The 22,491-nt window shown below is 38.7% G+C and overlaps 1 protein-coding gene across 1 annotated transcript in view; it reads left to right on the top strand.

Moving 5' to 3' along the window:
• The first annotated feature begins 2,103 nt into the window (after positions 1–2,103).
• Positions 2,104–22,491, top strand: part of SLC26A9 (solute carrier family 26 member 9) — a 56,921-nt gene continuing 36,533 nt past the window's right edge. Inside the window, exons 1-2 of the mRNA XM_081948574.1 lie at positions 2,104–2,201; positions 19,058–19,227. Coding sequence (XP_081804700.1) covers positions 19,103–19,227 — 125 coding nt within the window. The 5' untranslated portion in view covers positions 2,104–2,201; positions 19,058–19,102. The remainder of the gene's footprint in view (positions 2,202–19,057; positions 19,228–22,491) is intronic.

Here is a 22,491-nt window from a genome sequence, read left to right as displayed (position 1 = left end):
AGTCATCTATTTATGGGTCAAATAATTATGGCTTTGAGATCACTTTCTTCCATCCCATCTTCACAGTGATGTTGTGAAGATACCATTAAGAGTTCTGATCTATGCCTGAATATAGTAGACAGATATGGAGCTGAGGATCTTACAAAGCAACTACCTTAAATCTGGTATTCTTGAGATGTATAATGGAATGCATGTTCCAGAATCTGAAATAGACTTTGACCATATTGGCAGTGAAGTTTGAACAATGGAGTTCCACCACCTCTCAAGGACATGAGGGCAGGAAAGACAATATTACAGGTATGATATTCTTTTTCTAGGATTTCTTAGTTTCATATTAAGCTGCCCTGTAACCTCAGGTGATACAGATAATTAATTATATTTACAGGGGAACAAGTGTGCACCTATTTCCTCTTATCTCTCTGGAAACAATTAATCAGACTTCTGCTTTCATTGATAAACCAAACAAGTATGATTTCTGGGCACTGAGATAAGTTTGTAATATTAATTATACTTATGGATGAAAAATTACTGACACTCTTGCACTCCTCATTTGAAAAAAAAAACCATATATCAAAATTAATTTCCCAGGGTTAAATGTAAATTCTTGGGAACTTGTCAATGGCATCTCCATCTTTTTCTCTTCCTGCTTTACCTTTCTGTTTATGCTTCCAATTCTTCTCCTTCCCCTGTTCTTTCTCAGCAGCTGCATATCAAAACAACAAAGCAGAGTATTGCTGTAAACATCTCTGCCAATATTTATAGGACATGTAATGCTGACTGGATTGTAGCTTAGCTCCCAATATTGGCATCTGAGCACACAGAATCACTGTCAAGTCATTATACAGTCTACAGTTGTCTACTAATCCTAACCATTCACTAATCACTAACCTGTGATGCTCCTTCTTTGCACCCACCAGCCAAACGTCACCAAAATCCAGCTTTAGGTATGCAATCTCCCTTGTGTTACTATCTGAAGAACTGTCATTGTGTGGAAAGTGAACAGATCACTGCTTTTTTATTTCTCTCAGGAAAATGCTACTATAATCATTCTGAAGTAAAAAGCAGAGGTAAGCTCTGCAAATGCTTTTTTACTGCAATTTCCATCATCTCCTAACATTAGCACTAGTGTCTATGAATATATTATGAATATGTCTATGAATATGACTAGCACATATGTGTGAGGAGAACTTTTACCTTTACCTATTAACTATGACATTAGCTCTCCCAACAGAAACTGAAATCTAGTCATAGTACATTTCTTTAAAATTATTTTTTAAGGACCATGACAGGCATACAAATAAGGATAATATATTTTTATTTTGGAACTCTATTCCAATGAGCTCTTTTAAAACTGTAGCCTTGTGTGATTTGTATGCTTGCGCATCTATGTGTATAAGTCTGTACCAGTGTGGAAGGGGGAGAACTGAAACTGCTCAATTTCAGTCTCTTCCCTCAATTCAGGGAGTTCAGAATCAATTGCCACTTTTGAGGAGGTCTTTCCTTTGCTTTCATTCCACCTCTTTTATCTCATTCTTGTCTAAAATAAAACCTGGAATCAAGAAAGGAAGTGCTTTCCCCTGGACATCCCATCTTCAAAGCCCGACTTGTGGGAGTTCAGTAGATGGTACAATGAATCCCATTGTCTTTGACTGATGTAGATTGGCCATCAAGAAGACAGATAGACTGGCAGGAGACACTGTCCAGCCCATCAGGAAACCATAGAACAGGTCAACAAAAGCAATTCCTCAGTTGGCAACCCTCCCAAAAGTCCCAACTTTGGAAACAGAGTGATGTTGGGGAGGGGGGAGAGCCCACTGGACTCTGAATGTGATGTATTGTCTAAGAGTGGCCACCTAGGTCAAAGGGATCAAACAACCTGATTCTAAAGGGAGAGGAGACATATAGAGAAATTGGGGGTGGAGGGAGCTGTCCTTCTAGTGCCTTCTTATCTCCTTTTCCTATCCCCTGGGCTTTGCCTGGATAGAGCTGTTAGAACTGCCTTGCTAGCAAGCCAATCAGACTCCAAGCTCTGCCCTCTGTCCACTTGACTGAGGTGAGTTATAAATGAGTCGCCGGGCTTTTGAAGCCCAGTGCTTCTCAGTTGCAACTCCTTGCAGCAGGCAGCTCTCTGCCTCCTGTCACTTTGTGCAGCTCACTCACCTGCCCGGATCAGCCCTTTACGGCTCTCCTCCTGAGCGAAGGTAAGCCTTGCTCCAACACAATTGGGTTCTTTGTTCAGTTTGGGCATAGGGAGGGAGAGGGGGGGACTTGCTTGCCAAACCATTGGGTGTGAATTTCAATATTATAAGACCTAAGGTGCCTTTAAAAAAAAAACACCCTATTTTTTCTTCTTTTTGTGCAAAGCAAATTTACCAAGGAATTACTTGGTAATGATTCATGAAAGAAAATACGGCAGGATGTATGTGAATTCATTATTATAAATAGTATCAAAGCCCTAGCGTTCCATGCTCAGACAAATTTGCCCTGAGTTTACTAATATATATATATATATATATATATATATATATATATATATATATATATATATATATATATATATATATATATATATATATATATATATATATATATATATATATATGCTGGATAACGCAATAAATAGTCCAGAATTATGCAGTATACCCCCCTCCCCCAGTCAGAGGGGATTTAAAACTTCAGCCAGTGAATCTTTTCAATTAGATTTTAGTACCCAGCAAATCAAAGAGCGGATCCAAAGAACTTACAGCCTAAATACTGAAGAAAGGCAATTGTCGGTAAATTATGCAAGAAAAAAGAAGTAATGGCATCCAGGCAAAGATATATGAACAAAAGAAGGATGATCATCAGATCAGTCAGTCTTCCTGCTATCCTTCAAAGCATTGCCCTACAGTTCTCATCTGGAGCAGCCAGCAAGCTCAGTATATTGAGTGATGATGAATGAGAATTATAATTCAACATACCTAGTAAGCACTAAATAAGGAAGATAAAAGATAGTTAAGCTTCGGTTTTTCTTGTGGGAAAAAAAAACACGAATTTCCACCTAGCTCAAGGAGAGTCATGAAAAGTCATGAAAAACAGTGTTGTGGTGGTAGTTTGTGCCAGACTGACATTTCAAATGTCAGGATGCTATTGTCTTATTTGCTAGTATCCAAGAATTTGACATTTGAAAGAAAGAGATCGGTTTCTGGGCTCTAAGCATGCAAAAGAAGTTACAAGAGAAGAACCAGGTGTTTTTTGGCCAGTCTTCACAAAATCATTCACATTGTTTCAGAGCAAGGAAAGGATGCATATCACTAACATGAGACCTACGAACACCCCCACCCACAGAAAACCTGTATCCAATTATTTGTGTTCGCCTGAACCTAGAAACACAGAAACAGAAACTGAATCCCAATTTTTTTTGGTGTGTTTTCCTGAATCTTCCTTTTAACAACTAAGTACAAGTTAGTTGAACAAGTAAGGTTCTACATTTAGGTAAGAAAAACAAAATGCACAGGTACACTATAGGTGGTAACTTGCTCAGTAGTAGTAACTGTGAAAGGGATCTTGGAGTCCTAGTGGACAACCATTTAAATATGAGCCAGCAGTGTGCAGCAGCTGCCAAAAAACACAACCAATTCTAGCCTGCATCAACAGAGGGTTAGAATCAAGATCATGTGAAGTGTTAATACCACTTTATAATGCCTTGGTAAGGCCACACTTGGAATACTGCATTCAGTTTTGGTCACCACGATGTAGAAAAGATGTGGAGACTCTAGAAAGAGTGCAGAGAAGAGCAACAAAGATGATTAGGGTACTGGAGACTAAAACATGAAGAACGGTTGCAGGGACTGGGTATGTCTAGTTTAATGGAAAGAAGGACTAGGGGAGACATGATGGCAGTGTTCCAATATCTCAGGAGTTGCCACAAAGAAGAGGGAGTCAAACTATTCTCCAAATCACCTGAGGGTAGAACAAGAAGCAATGGGTGGAAACTAATCAAGGAGAGAAGCGACCTGGAACTGAGGATAAATTTCCTGACAGTGAGAACAATTAATCAGTAGAACAGCTTGCCTCCAGAAGTTGTGAATTCCCCAACACTGAAAGTCTTTAAGAAGATGTTGGATAGCCATTTGTCTGAAACGGTATAGGGTTTCCTGCCTAGGCAGGGAGTTGGACTAGAAGACCTCCAAGGTCCCTTCCAACTCTACTATTGTATTGTAGTGTATTATAACTATAGTAACTGCAAGAATAGGGAGAAATGGAAGAGAGAAACATATGAATATTTCTCTGTGTATGGAAGCATTTGAAAATGGCACCTGTGCTCCAATCTGGGATTCTGGCGCAGGAGAAAGGAGATAATTTAACCCTCCCCACATTTATATTCTCTCTCTCTCCCCTCTCCCTCCCTCTATGTCTCTTTCTCTCCCTTCCTCTACCTCCCAGGGCTGGATTCTGGCAGAGATTACTGCTGGTTCACTCAGGGACGCACATGCGGCTTGATGCTTGCTGCACGTGCATGCACAGTACAACTAAAATTGCCCTGCGCATGCGCAGAAGCAAAAGAAACAAGATGTTGGCACTTAGTTTGGGGGCATAGCAGGCCTGAGTCGCTGCTGGTTCCAGCGACCCAGGCCGCCAAGCTACTACCGGTTCAGCTGAACTGGTCCGAACCAGTAGGAACCCACCACTCCTCCCTCCCTCCCTCTCCCCCCCCCTCTCTCTCACACACACAAACTTATTTGCCCGTATAGAAAAAAATGTCAGAAAAATATAACCTTTGCACAAACTATGAGATGTACAGCACAAACACTATCCAGTGTATACTGGTATATACATTTTCATTTGATTCATCCTGATTCATCCTCTTCTCTGATAGATTTGGTTCACTGTTATTGAAACAGCTGTCCAGAACACAACTTTTCAACTTAACAGTTCTGGATCTGATAAGCAGAAATAAGATTTGTGCTCTGACATCACCAGGGGACCATTAATCATGTAAAGAGAAGGGTTTAAATAAACATAATCTGAAGTCATACTGAAGTAGTTAGATTGTACTATTTAAATCACTAATAATACATACTTTAGGACAGTGTATTTTTTTCCTATATGAAAAAACAGGGTATACTAAATTAATTGAGCCTTGAGAACAGGTTATACTGAACTAATTGAAAAATTATGTTAAACTAACTTAAAAATTAACAGAAAGTGGAAAAAGAATGGCCATAATAATTGTTTAAGATTCACTCTCACACTTACATACAAAAGTAAATTCCATTAATCTCAGAATGTACTTTTATGTTTAGTGCACAACATGCAGACCATGTGCTACTTCATATTTTTAAATAAACATTAAAATACTTGTGGCTTACAATTGCTAGAAAGATAAATATTTTAAACCTTTTAATTAATTAAAGAAAGCATTTACACGGAGTGATACTACTAGAATTTATAACTAGCTAGGCACATTCAAATGCATTGCCTAGATGCTTAATAAGCTTTTCACAGAATGGAGAGATGCTCTTAGGAAAATGAAGTGTGATGCTAAAGATTCTGGAGTTTATAGTCCCAACACTTCTGGAGAGCCCTGGAAATTGAGAAGCTGCCTCAGGGATCAGTTCCCAAAGGAAAAACTTTCCTACTTTTAGAAGCCTTCACTTCCGGAGAGACAATGAAGATGGTATGAAAATTGTTAGATATTAGCATATATCGGGGCAAGTCTCCTCTCTGGTCCGCTGCTACAGCGGGAAACAGGTATCGTTCTGATTGGTCGAGGGGCGTACCCGATCCCTATAAAAGGGGAACCCTCCGACCACAGAGCAAGCTGGATCACTACTACTATTAATAAAGAGCTGATAAGTCACTCCGTGTCCGCAGTCTGTTCTCTCGTTGCCCAGATCTAACAAAAATATTTGTTCTTTTCAGTGCCTGGTTCTCTAACAGAACCTGGGGGGTGGTAAAGAGGTGTGCCTTAGAGAGCTTTCTACAGGCACCTGGCTGAAAGTGTTCTCGGGTTCTAGTCAAATACTACCGTCTGTAAACTTTCTAATGTTATAATACTTTACATTGAGCATTCATTTGGGGTACTAACAGTAAGTATAGCAAATAAATTACATCTACACTGAGGGAAGTGTGCAATGGGGTACCCCCAAGGTTCTGTCTTAGGCCCAATGCTTTTTGACATCTTCATCAATGTTCTAGATGAGAGGATAGAAAGGGAACTTATCAAATTTGCATTTGAAGCTAGGGAGAATAACTAACACTTCAAATGATAGGCTCAAGATTCAGAAAGACCTTGACAGACTTGAATACAGGGTCCTAGTCAACAAAATGCAATTCAGGGGTGAGAAAACTAAGGCCGTACATTTAGGAAAGAAAAATCAAATGCAGATATGAAATGGGTGGTACCTGGCTCAATAGTAGCAACTGAGAGAGAGATGTAGGCGTCCTGGTAGACCACCATTTAAGTATGAGCCAGTAGTGTGCTACAGCTGCCAAAAAAGTCTTGCATCAACAGAAGGATAATTTCAAGATCATGTGAAGTGATAATACTGCTTTATGCTGTACTGGTGAGACCACATTTGGAATACTGCATACAATTCTGATCACCATGATATAAAAAAGAAGTTGAGATGTTAGAAAGAGAGCAAAGAGCAACAAAAATGATAAGGTCTGGAAGATAAACCATATGATGAATGATTGAGGGAACTAGGTATGTCTAGTCCAACAAAGAGAAGACTAGGGGTGATATGATATCAGTCTTCAAGTACTTGAGGGCTACCGCAGAGAAGGACTCAACTTATGCCCCAAAGCATTTGACAACAGGACAAGAAATAACAAGTAGTGTACCATTAAAGAGAAAACCAACCTAGAACTAAGGACAAATATCCTAGCAGTGAGAACAATTAATTAGTGGAATGGCTTGCTTTCAGAAATTGTGGGTCTCCATCATTGGAGGTTTTCAAGAAGAGACTGGACAGGCATTTCTCCAGAATAGTTTCCTGCTACAGGCAGGAGGCTATACTGGAAGACCTCCAAGGCCCCTTCAACCCTATTATTCTATGTTCTATTTAGAAATAACAAGTTCAGGAAAGAATGTCCATTTTGCCTCCTTCATTTCAGTGTGTAGTCCTACATACTCCCCAAGGGGAAAAAAAAACCCAATGGGAATCTTCTGGTTTTTGCTCTAAAAGGGATTTTCTCTGTCGGTCTGAAAGAAGTGGGGAGAGAAATATGTCTCATCTTTTAACCAACCTATGACTTCCACAAGCCAAGACCCATGCGCACATCATAAGGTGACCAGTCATTAGATTTCAGAGGTATAGATACAACCTCTCTCAATTGCATTAGTCCCCAATCTTTGATTGCAAAAAAGCAGGATGCAGATAATGTCTATACAACAGTGGAAAGAATATAGCCATAAGAATATTTACAACAAGCCATGGCTAACTTCTCCGGGTAATTCCAGAGATCAATAGTCTGCATCCTTCACTTAAAGACATACAACAATAGCATTCTGAGAAGGAGCAGAGCTTGCATCAAAAGTGCAATGTTGCTTTCATTATTTGCTCCTGCAGTGAACACCTCTGAAAGTAGTAGATTGATCCATGGATTCTTCTGCTTGCTTCTATATCTTCCTTTCTTTCACACTCTGCTTCTTATTTTTCTTTCTTTTCATCCCCACCTATCTTTGCCTCATCTTTTGCCCCCAGTACACCTTTGTTCATATTCTTTATTTTGCTTCAATCCCAACATATTGGATTTTTAAGAGAAAGCTTTATGCCTACAAGGAAGTTATAATCTAAATCATTGTTTTTCTAACTTGGCAAATGCATAGGCTTCAAATCCTAGAACTTTCCAGCTAACCTGCTGGCTAAAAAATTTTGGAAGTTGAAATCCACAAATCTAAAAGTTGACAAGTTAGGAAAAAACACTGATATAAATGGAACTATAAATGTCAATAGGATTTGGATTTTATCTAGATCAAGACAATGTTGCCCAGTGCTGACCCAGATTTCCAACAAGTTAGCATGAACTGTTTACTAAACTTGAAGTGAAAAGAAGATACAGAAATATAGAAGGAAAAAGAAAAGAGAGAGACAAAAATGTGCAAAAAAAAATGATCCCATCAAGTTTTTAAAGATATTCTTCCTCAGAAAAGAACAGATTAACAATTTCATCTGGTGGAACAAATGTCCTGGTTTATCCATTCCCCCCCCCCTCCTCCTCCTCCTCCTCCTCCTCCTCCTCCTCCTCCTCCTCCTCTTTCTTCTTCTTTGTTCTTTTGTGTTATGGAACTTCATATACACTTCCAGATATTTGAGGCTACACTAAACTCAGGCATCATGTTCAATACTAAGTGGTCATGGAAGTTATAGTCCAACAGCTGGAGGGCTACCAGCTAATTGTATTTTTACTGCCAGGAAGCAAATCATAGTTTCCCGCCTCTGGGGCCAAAATAATTTGACTGGACTAAAATTTAATTCATTTTGACTCTGACAAAATATGTCCTGGTTTTATGGATTATGCCTATGTCTATTTGCTTAATTTCATTTCCTACCCTCGGAAGAAAAAAAATATGCACATCCATTTTAATTCAATTGCTCCAGGTGTGTGTGTGTGTGTGTGTGTTAGTAGTTGCTAGGTGTCTGGAATCCTCATTCTGGCTGCCAAGCCCATCGTTAGTTTGATTTGAAACTCATGTGAAGTGGTACATCAAACATTGGCACAGGCTCAGCAAGTGTGAAAGCCCTAAATCTACGACTGACTCCTGGCTATTTTATTTTTTTACACTTTAAAAGACCATCTGCCTCTAAACTCATCTATAAATGCTCCAAATATTTAATGTAAGCAAAGAAAAACATTGACATTTGGCTTACTAGTGAAGGCTCAAGAGGTCTGGTGAGAACCAGAGAGCTTTATGCTGACATCCTACTTTGGGAAAATGAATGTAAGAGCATTTTAAAACAGGGAACAGAAAGGAAAATGAAAAAAGACATCAAAATACATCTGCTTTCAAACATCTATTAGACTTGCTGCTGAGTGAGTGTGTGTGTGTGTGTGCGCGTGCACGCACACGCATAGTGTGCAGAGGTGGGTTTCAAATCCCGGCACTACCGGTTCACTCGTGCTTGGTCATGCGTGCATGACACTTCTGCATATGCGCAGAAGCTTCTGGGTGGGTGGGCGGAGCCTCCCGCCACCGCCACTAATGGTTCGGTCGATCTGGGCCAAACTGGGATCAACCCATCTCTGATAAGAGTTTACAAATAATGGTTGCTGCTATTTTAAATCACAATTTTAGATTCTTTTAACGCAGCCCTCTGGATCCCGCCCATGGTCCTTCTCCCTGCATGTCGTTCCTCCACTCAGTAACTCTCAGGCTCCCCCAAAACATTATATGCCTCCATTTTTATAATTCTGAAAATGGAGGAGAAAGAGTCTGAAAAAGAAAGTGGCCAGTTCAAAACCAGCCATTGGACTTCATGACCAACTGGAATTGAAATCAAACCTAAAGTCACCTTTCCACCCCACCTATAATGTCGCTAAGGTCTAGGACATCTCACCATGGGGAATTTGCTGCACTACAATTCAATGCTGCATTAAACATTTATCCAGTTACTTTTATTATTGGTGACCATGTTTGCATCGAAATTATTCTAAATCTTGTTTCTGGATTGAGTTTATTTTATTATTATTGGCTAAGGTTGCATTGAAATTAATTTAACTTTTATATTTGTTGAATTGTCTTGAGGTGAGTTGACCATGGCCAGTTGGCTGTTGCCATTTATCCCATTCTGCACTAGCATGCCGATGTCACTGGGCTTTCCTTGTGGCAGTAAAAGACTGATTGTATCAGACAAAGTGCTAAAGAAAAGACCTGACTGTTGATGTACTAGTTCTTTAGGGAGAAGAAAACCCTCTGCTTTTCATACCAATGGTTCACAAGGGATAGATTATTTAGAGAATCAAATCAATGAAAATTTCATAAATGTCAAATTATAAAACATGCACGCCAATGGATTTGCATTCTCATTTTCAATAATGGCATCACAAAGCAGAGGCAAAGAAAATGACACATTGGCTTTTTCATTTGTTGGCTTTCCTCTTTTAGCAGGCAACACAAACATCCAGGCATTTTGTGATGAGAGAGAGAGAGAGAGAGACAGAGACAGAGACAGAGACAGAAGAGAGACAGACAGAGAGAGAGAGAGACAGAGATGGAGAGTCAGAGAGAGAGAGAGACAGAGACAGAGACAGAAGAGAGAGAGAGAGAGATGAAGATGTGACAAAAGACAATATTCAGTTTCTCAATGTATATATAATATCTTGCATTTACATATCAGGAAAAGAGCATCCAAAATTTGACAGTCATGCATCTGATTCAGGTAACCATTTAAAATGGAAAAACTGGATTCAGAATATTGAACAAGCAATTGGGGGGTGGGATGTGAAATGAGGCCTATCAGCTCTTAATGTACAGCACCTAGCATCATTGTTGGTCAAGGCCTCCAGATGGCACTATGAAGCAGTAGTTTGAAGATATAGCAGGGTCGTTTGCTGCTTTGGGTCAGATTCACACAATTCTTGCATGTAAATCACTTTAAGTGGTTATATCACTTTAATAAATTAGTACAGGGATGTTAGGAGTTCTCATCAGCTGAATAACTGTTTTATTGGACTCCATTTAACTGAAGATGCTTAGATTTTGATGCATCTAGTAAAAAGCTGGAGCTGACAGGCTAGGTTCAAGATCCCAGTGCCATGTGACAGGGTGAGCTCCTGTTACTTGCCCCAGCTCCTGCCTACCTAGCAGTTAAAAAGCATGCAAATATGAGTAGATAAATAGGTACCACTTTGATAAGAAGGTAACAGCATTCTGTGCACCTTGGCATAAAATCATTCTGGCCACATGACCATGGAAATGTCTTTGGATAACGGTGGCTCCCTCAACTAAGAGGAGATGAGCACTGCCCTTAGAGTCAGACATGACTGGGCAGGGGAAACTTTTGCCTTTACCACAGTATCTCCACATACCAGCATAAGAGGTTTTGCCCTGTAAGCATAAGAACTTCTATAACATACTTTCGTTCACTACACTTAAAATGGTATTTACCTCTTCCAATTTTAAAGTAGGGTTTTTTTGGTCTTCTTTCAACAAATATTCAAAACGCGGGTTGGTGTCTTTATCTCAGTTTGGGGATTTGAAGCTCAAAAACTGATGAGGAACAGTTAAAATAATCCATACTAAATTCAAACCTAGATACTTGGATAAAAGCAGGAAGAAACAGAATGCGATCAGTATTACAGGAAAAACAATCCATGCTGCCTTTCCCCCCTGAAATAGATCATATTCCATTTCTTCTTGCTTTTATGTGCCCTAATTCTGGGATTATATAAATCTTCACACTACATGCAGCTTGTACTGCATGCTAGATTTCTTTTTAGCTATGATTGGCTAGTCTGGCTAGGAATTTTGGAAGCCCTAGCACTTCACTGGAGGCAGCAGCTACAATACTATACTCAACCATGCTGAAGAAGCTGAAGCGTCTTAAAAGGACTCACTTTCCCAAGATATGACCAATTCACATCAAGCAGGGAAATTAGTCATATCTCAAAGGGCTGAACAATAACATTAGCAATGGCAAGATGGGGACAGAGAAAATAAAACAGTGCTATATATGTTTATCAAGTCCCTCCAAAATTAGGCAATTTATTCTACATATAATTGCAGTTGTTGTCCCTGAGGTCCAGAATCTAGAATGCAAATTATTTTTCTGCCTCCAAAGATTTTCCTTTCAAACTGTTCATGATTCATTTCATGTCACTTTATGAATACAGGTTTGCATTCTTAGTGTTAGAGTTATTAAAACAATTCAACTTGTCCTGTGGACTTGATTTTTACTTCAAAGTTATCAGGCTTGCATTCTTCTGAATCAGTATTAGCTAACTTATTCTCACAATGTTTTATGTGGGCAGAATAAATGTGCTAATATAAATTAATGCCCAACTATAACAAAATGCTATATAATTGCAATGCACCTCTGGATTTTTGAATTCAGATTTCTTTCCTACTCTCCCTTTTGCTTTTTTTTTTTTTTTTTGCTTTTTTAGACCATTGCTAACATCTGCAGAAGTGAAAAGGAAGCTAAATTATTCATTTTCTTAGTACAATATATTACATTTACTAAAATAAAGTAATAACTCAACTCAAAACTATATCAACTAACTTTTATTGCTGATTTCAACCCGAACCATAGTGTTTACCTGTTTTAGTAGTAGAAATATTTATGTAGATGAGATCAAGGCAACTGAAAACATGTTTAATGAAGAGCATTGTCAGGTGCTCAATTTAGTCGCACCAGAGCAATATTTCATCTGAATGAAAGGTACCTGACTTCCTGTGACATGAATTCTGCTGTAATATTTCAACATATAGACCATGGTAATAATAGAGTGTATTACAATGTGTTGTCATATATTTATTCATGACTAGACTGTGTCCTAAATGGTGCACTGAGATCTGTATCATCCTCAGTTTCCCCCATCCTATTTACTTAAGAAGGGGTTCATTTATGGTGCAACACAAACTTTATTTTCCGTTCTAAATACAAGGTAACAGAAGCTCCCATTTCATTTTCATTAAGATAATACAGGTAGTCCTCGACTTACAGTCCCAATTTTGAGCCCAAAATTTATGTTGCTAAGGAAGATGGTTGTTAAATGGGTTTTGCCCAATTTACAACCTTTCTTGCCACAGTTGTTAAGGGAATCATTGCAGCTGTTAAGTGAGTAACACGGTTGTTAAGTGAAGCTCGCTTCCTCATTGATTTTGCTTGTCAGAAGGTGCCAAAAGGGGGTCACATAACCTCAAGCCACTGCAACCATCATAAATAGGAGTCAGTTGCAAAGTGTCTGAATTTTAATCACATGATCATGGAGATGAATCCATCAGTGGTCATAAGCAGTACATATTTTCAGAGCCATTATAACTTTGAATAACAAACTGTTCTGAATTGAGAACCACCTGTATGTATTTTAGAAATCTCCAATATAAAATTAAGATTTTACGTGGCCAAACTTCCTTCAGGATAGTTGAAGTTGATAGTTGCCATGCACTTTACAATTTTCCACCTTCTAATGAATAACAGGAATGGGCAAGGATCTCTAAGATAATAAGTGTGTGGCAGATTTCCAGGGAATCAAATAGCTCAGTTTTCATATCTAAAGCTAAATCTGTATTATACATGATATACTACAATCAGTTGCAGATAGCAACTAGTGACTTCAGGATCTGCATCTTAAGACTGCCTAACGATTCATCCAGTCAGGTCATGAGAGTCAGGTTCAACATCCATGAGCATTTTCCATGTAGTCCTGTTCTAATAGCAACAATGAAAACAAAATAAAAACACCCTGCTCTTGTGAAAATATGTCTTCCTCTAGTGGAATTCTGATGATTATAGTAGTGGAGAGCAGAATAAAATAGGAAGCAAACCATGTCTATACAGATGACTCTTATGAGGCATATAGGTCAACTACACAATAATTAGCCCAATAGACTACAGCCAGGAAATCAAAACAACAATCAAATGCAAATGTGTGATGGAAACTTTAATAATCCATGCAGCTAGGGCATCAAATTTTCATAATCCAATTCCCATACACAATTTGTCTGAAAACTAGGCTGAACATGCTCTGAACATTTTAAATATTAAATTTCAGGAAACTAGTTACTAATCATACTTAATAACTACTTACATATTTACATACTTATGCACTTAGAAACTGCTACATTCATGCTAACAAACTATGCCTATTACCACCAATATTCTGCTGGAGATTATATTTTTGTAGTATACTTAACTACCAAGAGAACTCTTTAAGATTCTAATAGAGATACATAATAGGATAAACATGTACACTACAACAATAGATAACCTGAAGCATGCCAGATGTTTTGAACCTATCCCACAATCTGCACCATTAGTCATGACCTATTGGAAGCTTTCTAGAACGTCTGGAGCAAATCAACTTGCCTGCTTCTACTTTATGAGATCTAAATTTTATTTTTCTAAATGAACGAGGATGACTGCTATTCATTGGCCAAAGCATCTAGTTTTCGTTTAATATGACCAGATTCAGCAGAAACAAAACACAATAGAAAACTTCATATTCCTTTCAAGCAGTAGTCTTATTTTCTAATACTTTAATACTTAAACCTTTACTTGCTAAAAATACACTCCTTAGAATCTTCAGTAGCCTGTTCATCTATTTATACATAAACTACTGCTACTGAAATGAATGCAATTTCTTCTCATATAAGTGTGCATAGTTATAGCTATAAATTCCTAGGATATTTTTGAACGGAAGCCTGATACCGTAGTATCAGCAACCATAAACTAAAGGGGAAAAATAACAGAAGATGTGGGGAAAATTGGAAGATTATAGAAAACAATTTATTTGGAGATCCCATATAATTTTTAAGCAAGAGAGATGTCTCATAACTCAAAATGTATTCCAGAAGTTCCAACACTCCCCAAATGCTTCAGTTTCTTACTTTCCAGAAGTGTCACTAAAATAGCATTTTTGGTGCACTTTTATGCTTAGGTCAAGCTTATGAGTTTGACTGAACCTTGTCTTCATGAGTACAATACAACTCTTAAAAACATCTATACTTATTTTATCTCTCCCAATAGATCATTCTATTGTGTTACACAAGTTCAAATGTAGAACATTTAAAGACTTTTCTTCCAATTGAAATGATACCAGATGCTCTTGACAACAAAGAACAAAGCAGAAATAATGGAGGAAAGGCAAGCAGCAGAATGATAACAAAGTCTCATGATTAAAGCTCCCCCTAAAACAAACAGGCCAATGATGTCAACATCACCAAGAGTCAGGTTTTGAGTTAATCTTATCAATGGTCTTTCCCTAAATTAAACACTAATTGAAACTTTACAGATTAGGACCCATGCAACAGAGGACACTGAACTTGAAATAGAAAACATGGGAGAAAATTGAGGATACATTTTTATTTATTCAAGCTGACCATCAGACTCTATTCTGATTCTAGAATCTCTGAAAAATGTTGTTGCCAACTTTTATTCAGCACTCCATTGTCCTACAGATTGTTGCACACAAAGCAAATCAAGCAGAAAAGGAATGATCGGGAATTAATATTTGGAAATATTAGGAATACTGAAGAAAATTGGATGCAGTGATTGCAAGATTTGTCTTCATTTTGTGATCAGATTAACATTGTCCCTTACCCCAATCTCAGCCTTTCAGACAGTTGGCAAGTTCATAGAAAGAGAGTATTTTAAGTTCTGAGTTAAGGAGGATAATCAGAGCAGAGGTGGAATTTGATTAATTCCATTTGCATACAATTTCTGGAAACTTTGGAAATGTTGCAACTATAATAGTAAAAAGACAAAGAACAAAATACTAGGGTTGTGCAGTGCTTCAGTTCAGTTCCAAAAAGGTGCTGGAAGCAATGGGTGCAAATTTAATGCCCCACTGCAACTACTTAGAGCAAATACTTCTTTTCCTGGGATTGCATGGCAACTGTGGAGGGCAGCCATTTGATTATAGGACAGGTGTTAAATTTGCATTCCCACTAACTCCAAATGATCTTTCATAATCAAATCAAATCTGCACAGACCTAGAAAATATAGGCAGGAAAACAAATGATGGGTCCTCTGCATAAGGCAAAGAGTTGTATATCTGGGGATGAATGACACCAAGAAATGGTGAGAAGAATGTTATCCTTTCTCTCAGCTTGTTCTTCCACCTTTCTCAAAATCTGAAGAAGAATTTGGCTAGTTTCATGCTGGAAGCAGTTTCGATATATCAGGCTTCAGTCTATCAGCCTAGTTCCCCTAGACAAATTCTGAAGAGTTGGCTGGAGGGCAGAGGAAAGGGATGAAAAAGTGATCTGAATGTATTGCTGTGGCTGAACTTTGACAATCTGATCAGATAAAGAACAGAAAAGAAAGACCCACTTCAAAGTATTGTTTTCTCAAAAGAAAATGATACATGGAGAATAATCTTCCCAACAAAAATTTTACCAAATCATGGTCGTCGTCTAGGGACTCAAGCAGGTCTGGCAAATGAAGAAATCCTAATTTATGATTCAAAATCAGCAGCTTGAATTGTCTTTCAAACGCAGAATTATTACTGGGTAGTGCTCACCTTTGATTTAGCAGTGTACTCTTCTGCAGTCCATTATATTTCACTACAAATGCAACCTCGTCTAGATATTTTTGTGAATCAAGATGGTTTTATCATTCTCTGAAAGATGGACCCAATCCATGGGCATCTCTTTCCTCCCATTTCATGAGAAATCACACGGTGTAAAATTCCAAAATGAGTGACAAAGAGCTAAATTCTTTTAGTGACAGCAATGATTAGTTGGCCATTTCAGAAACTTCTAGCAGAAACTTGCCTTTTCCCCTGGCAATCTTTGCTGCCCCTTTCTTACCCTCTCCTTCCCTTAGGCAGTCTCAGGGTGGGATGCAGGAGGCCATTTGTTATGAACTCCTAATAGATATTGGAAACTTCAATATACTTGGCAGTTAGTAAAAAATTATAATTTTGAAAGGGGTCACAAGGTGAATTTTTTCATTTGAGTGCTCCCAAATTTTTGCATACGAAGAAAATAAGTGTTCTCAGCTGAAGAGAGTCATGAATAATGCTTCTTCGGAGAGGTAGGTTCCCCTATGGAGTCTACTTTTCATTAAGGGTTTAAATATGTTTAGGATTTCAGTTTGACAAAACAGAAAGCAGTCCCAATTCCCCATTCCAAAACTAGTCAAGGGAATCTCAGTTCCAACAATCTCCCATGTCCAGATTATTTATTCCAGTTAGTCACTGGACAGAATCAAATCCAAATGTCCAGTTTTGCAAAACAGATATCCCCAAAAGAAAATTTTATCAAGATCTGATATTTGAAAATTATATGTCAAGTTGACATTAGTTAGTATTTTTATTTCCCCCACACATACATTTTTCAGAAGGTTGATATTTTATGGGCAATTGCATTTCAGTGATTTTTTTAAAAAATTGTTATGTATTGGGGAATGGTTTCTAAACAGGTCATTGGTTAAGCAAGTCTATCTGTATTGAATTATCACAACCAAGGAATTTCACCTTGATATCTTAGCAGTAAAGAAATAATCCTCTTTAAAATAAGAGTCTATCCAACTTTCTGCTTGCTCCGTTACCATTAAAGGCCACCCATCACTGTTTGAGTGTAAGAATGTATGAGTTGATGTCAATCTCCATCTACGTCCATCCTTTTGCACACTTGAAGCTTGTTTTCTGTTTTAAAATTACCATCTTCCATCTAAGCAGTTGTTAGACCTTTTCAAGTGAATGGCCTGCACACGCCTTCTCCTCTAGTGTCAGCTCTGATTGGCTACAGAAATTTTATTTATTTATTTATTTCTTAGATTTTTAGACCGCCCCTCTCCCAAAAAGGGACTCGGGGCGGTGTACAGTCAATATAATAAAATCATTCATAATAATTAAATACATTTAAACTACATTTAAGATAAGCATATCCCTCCCACCCAACTTCAGGTCACTACTCTATGCAACCATTTCAGCTGGGTACCAGGTTCCTATATTATCCACTGGCCGGCAGTTGCCATTTTTAATTATTTTGTGGTTAACCCAACAATGCACTTACTTTGGGCTGTGTTTTCTCAGCCTATTTAAAAGTTTATTGCTCATTTCAATCCATATAGATGCCTTTTGTGGGCACCTATTTGGTTTCCACTCACGTTAGATAAAGCATGAAGTAAAACCTAAGAATTGGCAAATATGAAACTGTCTTGGAAGCTCGCAATACTAAACTTCTGGTCCCAGTGATCAACCCAGACTGGATGCACATATATTTGTCTTCATTCATGAAAGATGAAACGATCCCTAAAAGAAAAAGGCAAACAGACACTGACCTTTGATTTCCCTGCTTGGGTAGGAAGGATTAAAAAAAAAGTATGGTAGACCCAACATAGACTGAACTGACTCCATTGCTAGCCCAATGTCTAATAAATGTGGCCCGATTGCCAAGCACCCAAAGTCTAGTCATGTGTCTGGAGGAGGGCAACTATTTGAACTTCCAACCCAGCTTGTAAGTACCCTCTAGATAAGTCCATCAGAATGTCAAATGATGTCTAAGATGAGGTCTATCTGTAATGCAAAAAAAAATGCCCTCTGAATTTAACTATGTGAACTGTTTCTCCAATTACTTCATAATTCTTTTCCTAATTTTTGCCCACTTACAAGACACCTAAATACCTAAGCATAACACTAAAATAATCACCTGTGTACTTGTTCTATTTTTGAACATTTTCTCCTCCATCTCCAGCTTATCATTATGGAAAACTGCTCTTTCCCCTTCCTTTGATCCTTTTGTTTATATTAAGGCCTTTACCGCAAGGAGTTTATTTATTACGTGCCACTGGTAACACCTTGATACTGACACAAGACTGGTTGAGCTGGATTGATTGGCATTATTATCATTTAAATAGGTCAAATTGTTGCATTTCTATGTTGTCCTTCATTCCAAAGCATATTTATTGAATGGAAGCTCACACACTAAAGTTCTTGGAATGGCTACTCTGAATACAACCAGAATCCCCAAGGCTCTGCTGTAGAAACTTTGGCAGTTTCTAGCTCATGTGTGAAACAAGAGATACAGCAGACACGAATCCCATTTTCTTTGTGATAAAACTATGGTAGAGGAAAACTGAAGATCTGGCCCACAACTAACAATAGAACAGCAGTGTCATCACAGCAGTATCATCACTGTGATAGTCAGCACTTGGCCATGTGTGTGTTTTTTGAACCTGCTCTTCCTCCCACACCATTCAAATTCCAGGAGGCCTTCCTTAAGGCAGTGATGTCTCAAGAGAGGCCCAATCCCTGGTTTCTGGAGAAAGGGCAAGGACAAGGGGTGGGACTTGGAAAAGAAAAACCTAAAGCACAAGTTAATGGGGATAAGGGTAAGAGAAGAAAGCTAACTCATTTTATTAACAGACCTTCTTTTTGTGATGCTCACTTCCTTCTCCAGTTGACTTCCATTTCACTTTGAGGTGAAAGATTTCATGAAGCAAAAATGATTGAAACTCGGTCACGCTACATCATCAACCGTCCAGCTTATTCTAGCAACTACTTTGATGAAGAGTTTGACAGGAAAAGTAGAAGTTACCCCCTTGGAGAGAAAATAAAGAGTCTTTTCAGGTAGGTGGGATATTATAGATTGTAAAGCACACATGCTCTCCAGATTTTTGGATATCCTAGCCCTTGATGGTAAATGTATTAGTCATCTAGATTTTTTTTCAACAGGTATTGTCAAAATGAGCATCTGATTTTGGTTTGTACAATCCAAGAGCAAGGAGACCAATTTTTATCCCAGGAATCTTTTCCAGTAAATTTAATCCCAGAAATTTTTTCTCCAGTTAATTCATTCAGAACTTGCAGTCAAAAGAGTAATTCAGATCTGGAATCGGGTGTACCAATTACCCAAATATTAGATTCATTGGTAAGATGTGGGAAATAGTCCTAGGTTACTTTTCTTCTTTTTTGATAAGATGTTGTTTAGTAAAGGACAAGTAGAGTATGTTTCCATTGCCAAGGCCAAGTAAGATTAGAATAGGCAAACTATGCAAAGAGGAAAATACAAAATTACTTTCCAACTTTCATCAACAGAACGTCATAAAGGATGCAGATAAGGGAACTGGCTGTACTAATTCAGTGCCAACATACCTTCCATTTGCCTTTATTTGTTATTGAGCAAATATAATGATTTTTATTATAAAAGAAAAGAACAAAAATATTGATTAGTAGCCCCTAAATTTTTTTTCATATATATGTATATGTGTATATGTGCATACATAGACATGCACAGGCACACCCAACACATTACATGAATACTTTTAAAAAGTAAGCAATAGTAAGAACAAAAAGACATTTGTGCAAACTATGGAGCCTTCAAAAAAAACCCTTTCTTTTTCTTTTTAAAAAACCTTGCCTTTTATTATTTCAAAGCAAGTTTTAAATTATTTTTTTCTCCAAAAAATGCTTTGTGGTTCAGGGCATGGACATTTTTACACTTAGCTTTTTTCAAAAAAATGTGGGTCAAAATACATAAGAGAATTTCCAAGCCGCATTACAGTTTCTTAGTGTGGTATTATTTCTACTTCACCTGAAGAAATGAGGTGTGGTATACATAGCAAAATAAACGACCTCTTGTCTTTGCCCTGAAGCCTACAGTCTGAAAGGCTATAAGGGAAGGCAAAAACAGAGGTCAGAGCAAAAGGTGAGTTTTGATCAGTCCATCACCGAAATTAGCCATGCAGCCTTTATGACATCTATCCCACCATCTATCTTTTGTATAGGGGGGGGGGGCGCGGTAAAATCCTTTCAATCAACCCTAATTCCTGGCAATGGAAACTTGGTTTGATCCCTATTTTACAACCAAGCACAGGCAAATAAATGTTTACATTTGTCCTTCATACTTAATAAAACATTTTATAATGGGGGTGTCTTAATGCATGCTTAATCAAGTATCCTTTGAGTTTTCAACTTTGTTTTGAAGAGAAGTAAAAACTTACCCGATTTAATACAGAATATTGGTAATAGCATAATTCAAGTGCAAGAAATATGAAAATAACAACCGGACTCTGTAGCAAGAACATTTTTATTACGGTATTATTTGAATAGTATGCTTCTACTGTTGTGACTTGTATGCATGTCATTTGATGTATGCCTTTGGTAGATGTCAGTTAAATGAAGGCATAACCGAACTAGCTTTACTTAAGTAAACTGGATGCATTACTTTAAACTACACAGCAATTCTCATGTTGACTTTAGAGTTGGGTGGCACCCAATGTAACTGAATGGTCTCTTAAGTGGACAGCGATGGAATCATGCCAAATAAATAATTGCTTTCTGAATGATCTCATAGATACATGATCAGAGCTACTTTAGAGTCTTAGTCAAAAATAACCCATTTCAGTAGCAAATGTACAACACACCTCTTATGTTGGATATATTAATGCTTAACCAAAAGCAGCAGTAGCTTAATTATTGTCACTTATTACCAATGTTACTGAAAATTAAAAGCCTGACAGCTTTCATGTTTAACCGGGAAACTTAGTTCAGGTTGAAGGACTTCTTTGGCTGTGATTAACTCCTTATGCTTTCAGAATTAACTGGTTTTTGTTCAACTTTTATTTTTGCTTTCTGCTGATATTTATTCCTTGCTGCAGAGATATTGGTTTCTATACAAGTTTGGCATTTGTTTAGTATAGAAACAGTCTCATTTACTGCTCTTAGTTCTCTAACTATAGCAGGGGTGGCGAACACGCGGCTCGCGAGCCGCATGCGGCTCCCAGCCAAAATAAATGAGGCTCTTTGCCTCTTGTCATTATTTAGTATACTGTGGCTCGGATCGCGCGCTCCCTTTCGGAAGCTGGGGAGGTCCTTTGCAGGCAGCTAGAACGGGCCGCCTGCAAAGGACTTCCCCAGACTTGCTTTGAGGAGCACAGGGCGACTGAGGCTAGTTGTGAAGCCCCAAAGCCCCCACCGCCACCGGAAGAACTGCTGCCACCTCCTCCTCATCCTCCTCTAACAGGCAGCACTGCCGGATTTGCCACCCGGCGCTGCGGCTGAGATGAAGCCGCCAAAGCTCCAGCCGGCATCTCCGCGCGTGGCAGCGGCACCTCCCCTCCGCTCGGAGCAGCTGAGCTCAGTCAGCGCTGGGTTACCCCTGTCCCCTCCTCCTCCTCCGCTGTGCTTTTGAGGAGCCAGTAGGAAGGTGGGGGGGGAGCAGGGGGGAAAAAGCCTCATGGCTCGTCAAAAGCACGGAGGAGGGGGAGGGGGCAGAGGTAACCCAGCGCTGAGCTCAGGAGCAAATCTGGTGATTCTGTTGGAGGAGGAGGAGGAGGAGGAGGAGGAGGAGGAGGAGGAGGAGGAGGAGGTAGCAGCAGTTATTCTGGTGGCAACTCGTACTCGTCGGCATCTTCAGCAGAAGCCCTGCCCACAATGAAGAAAGCAAAGATGGAGCAGATCCACGCAGATGACGTCGCTGCAACATGACTGGAGGAGGAATTCTGGGAGTTGAAGTCCACAAGTGTTAAAGCTGTCAGGTTTGAAGACCCCTGGGGTTTTTTTTCCCTAAAGGGTTAGGGGTGCAAGGGTCTTGTAACTTGACAGCTTTAAGAGTTGCGTGCTTCAAATGCCAGAGTTTCTGAGCCAACATTTTGGTTGCTAAGCAGGAGCGTTGTTAAGTGATACTGATATTATCTAACACTTTGAATTAAGCGGGTACCTTGAAGAAACATAACTTTGACTTTCAAATAATACTGATTTCGTTGTTGTCTTAGGTGACATCTGTGAAAAAAATTCGGGTGCTCAGGCATGAAAATGTGCCGCTCAAACACTATACTTTTCTGCTCACATCGAAAAAAAATTAGAGGGAACATTGCTTCCGGGTCTGTTTTG

Source organism: Natrix helvetica (genome assembly GCF_964273705.1).
Source record: "Natrix helvetica genome assembly, chromosome: 3".
Lineage (NCBI taxonomy): Eukaryota > Metazoa > Chordata > Lepidosauria > Squamata > Natricidae > Natrix > Natrix helvetica.
This window is presented reverse-complemented; position numbering and strand designations above follow the sequence as displayed.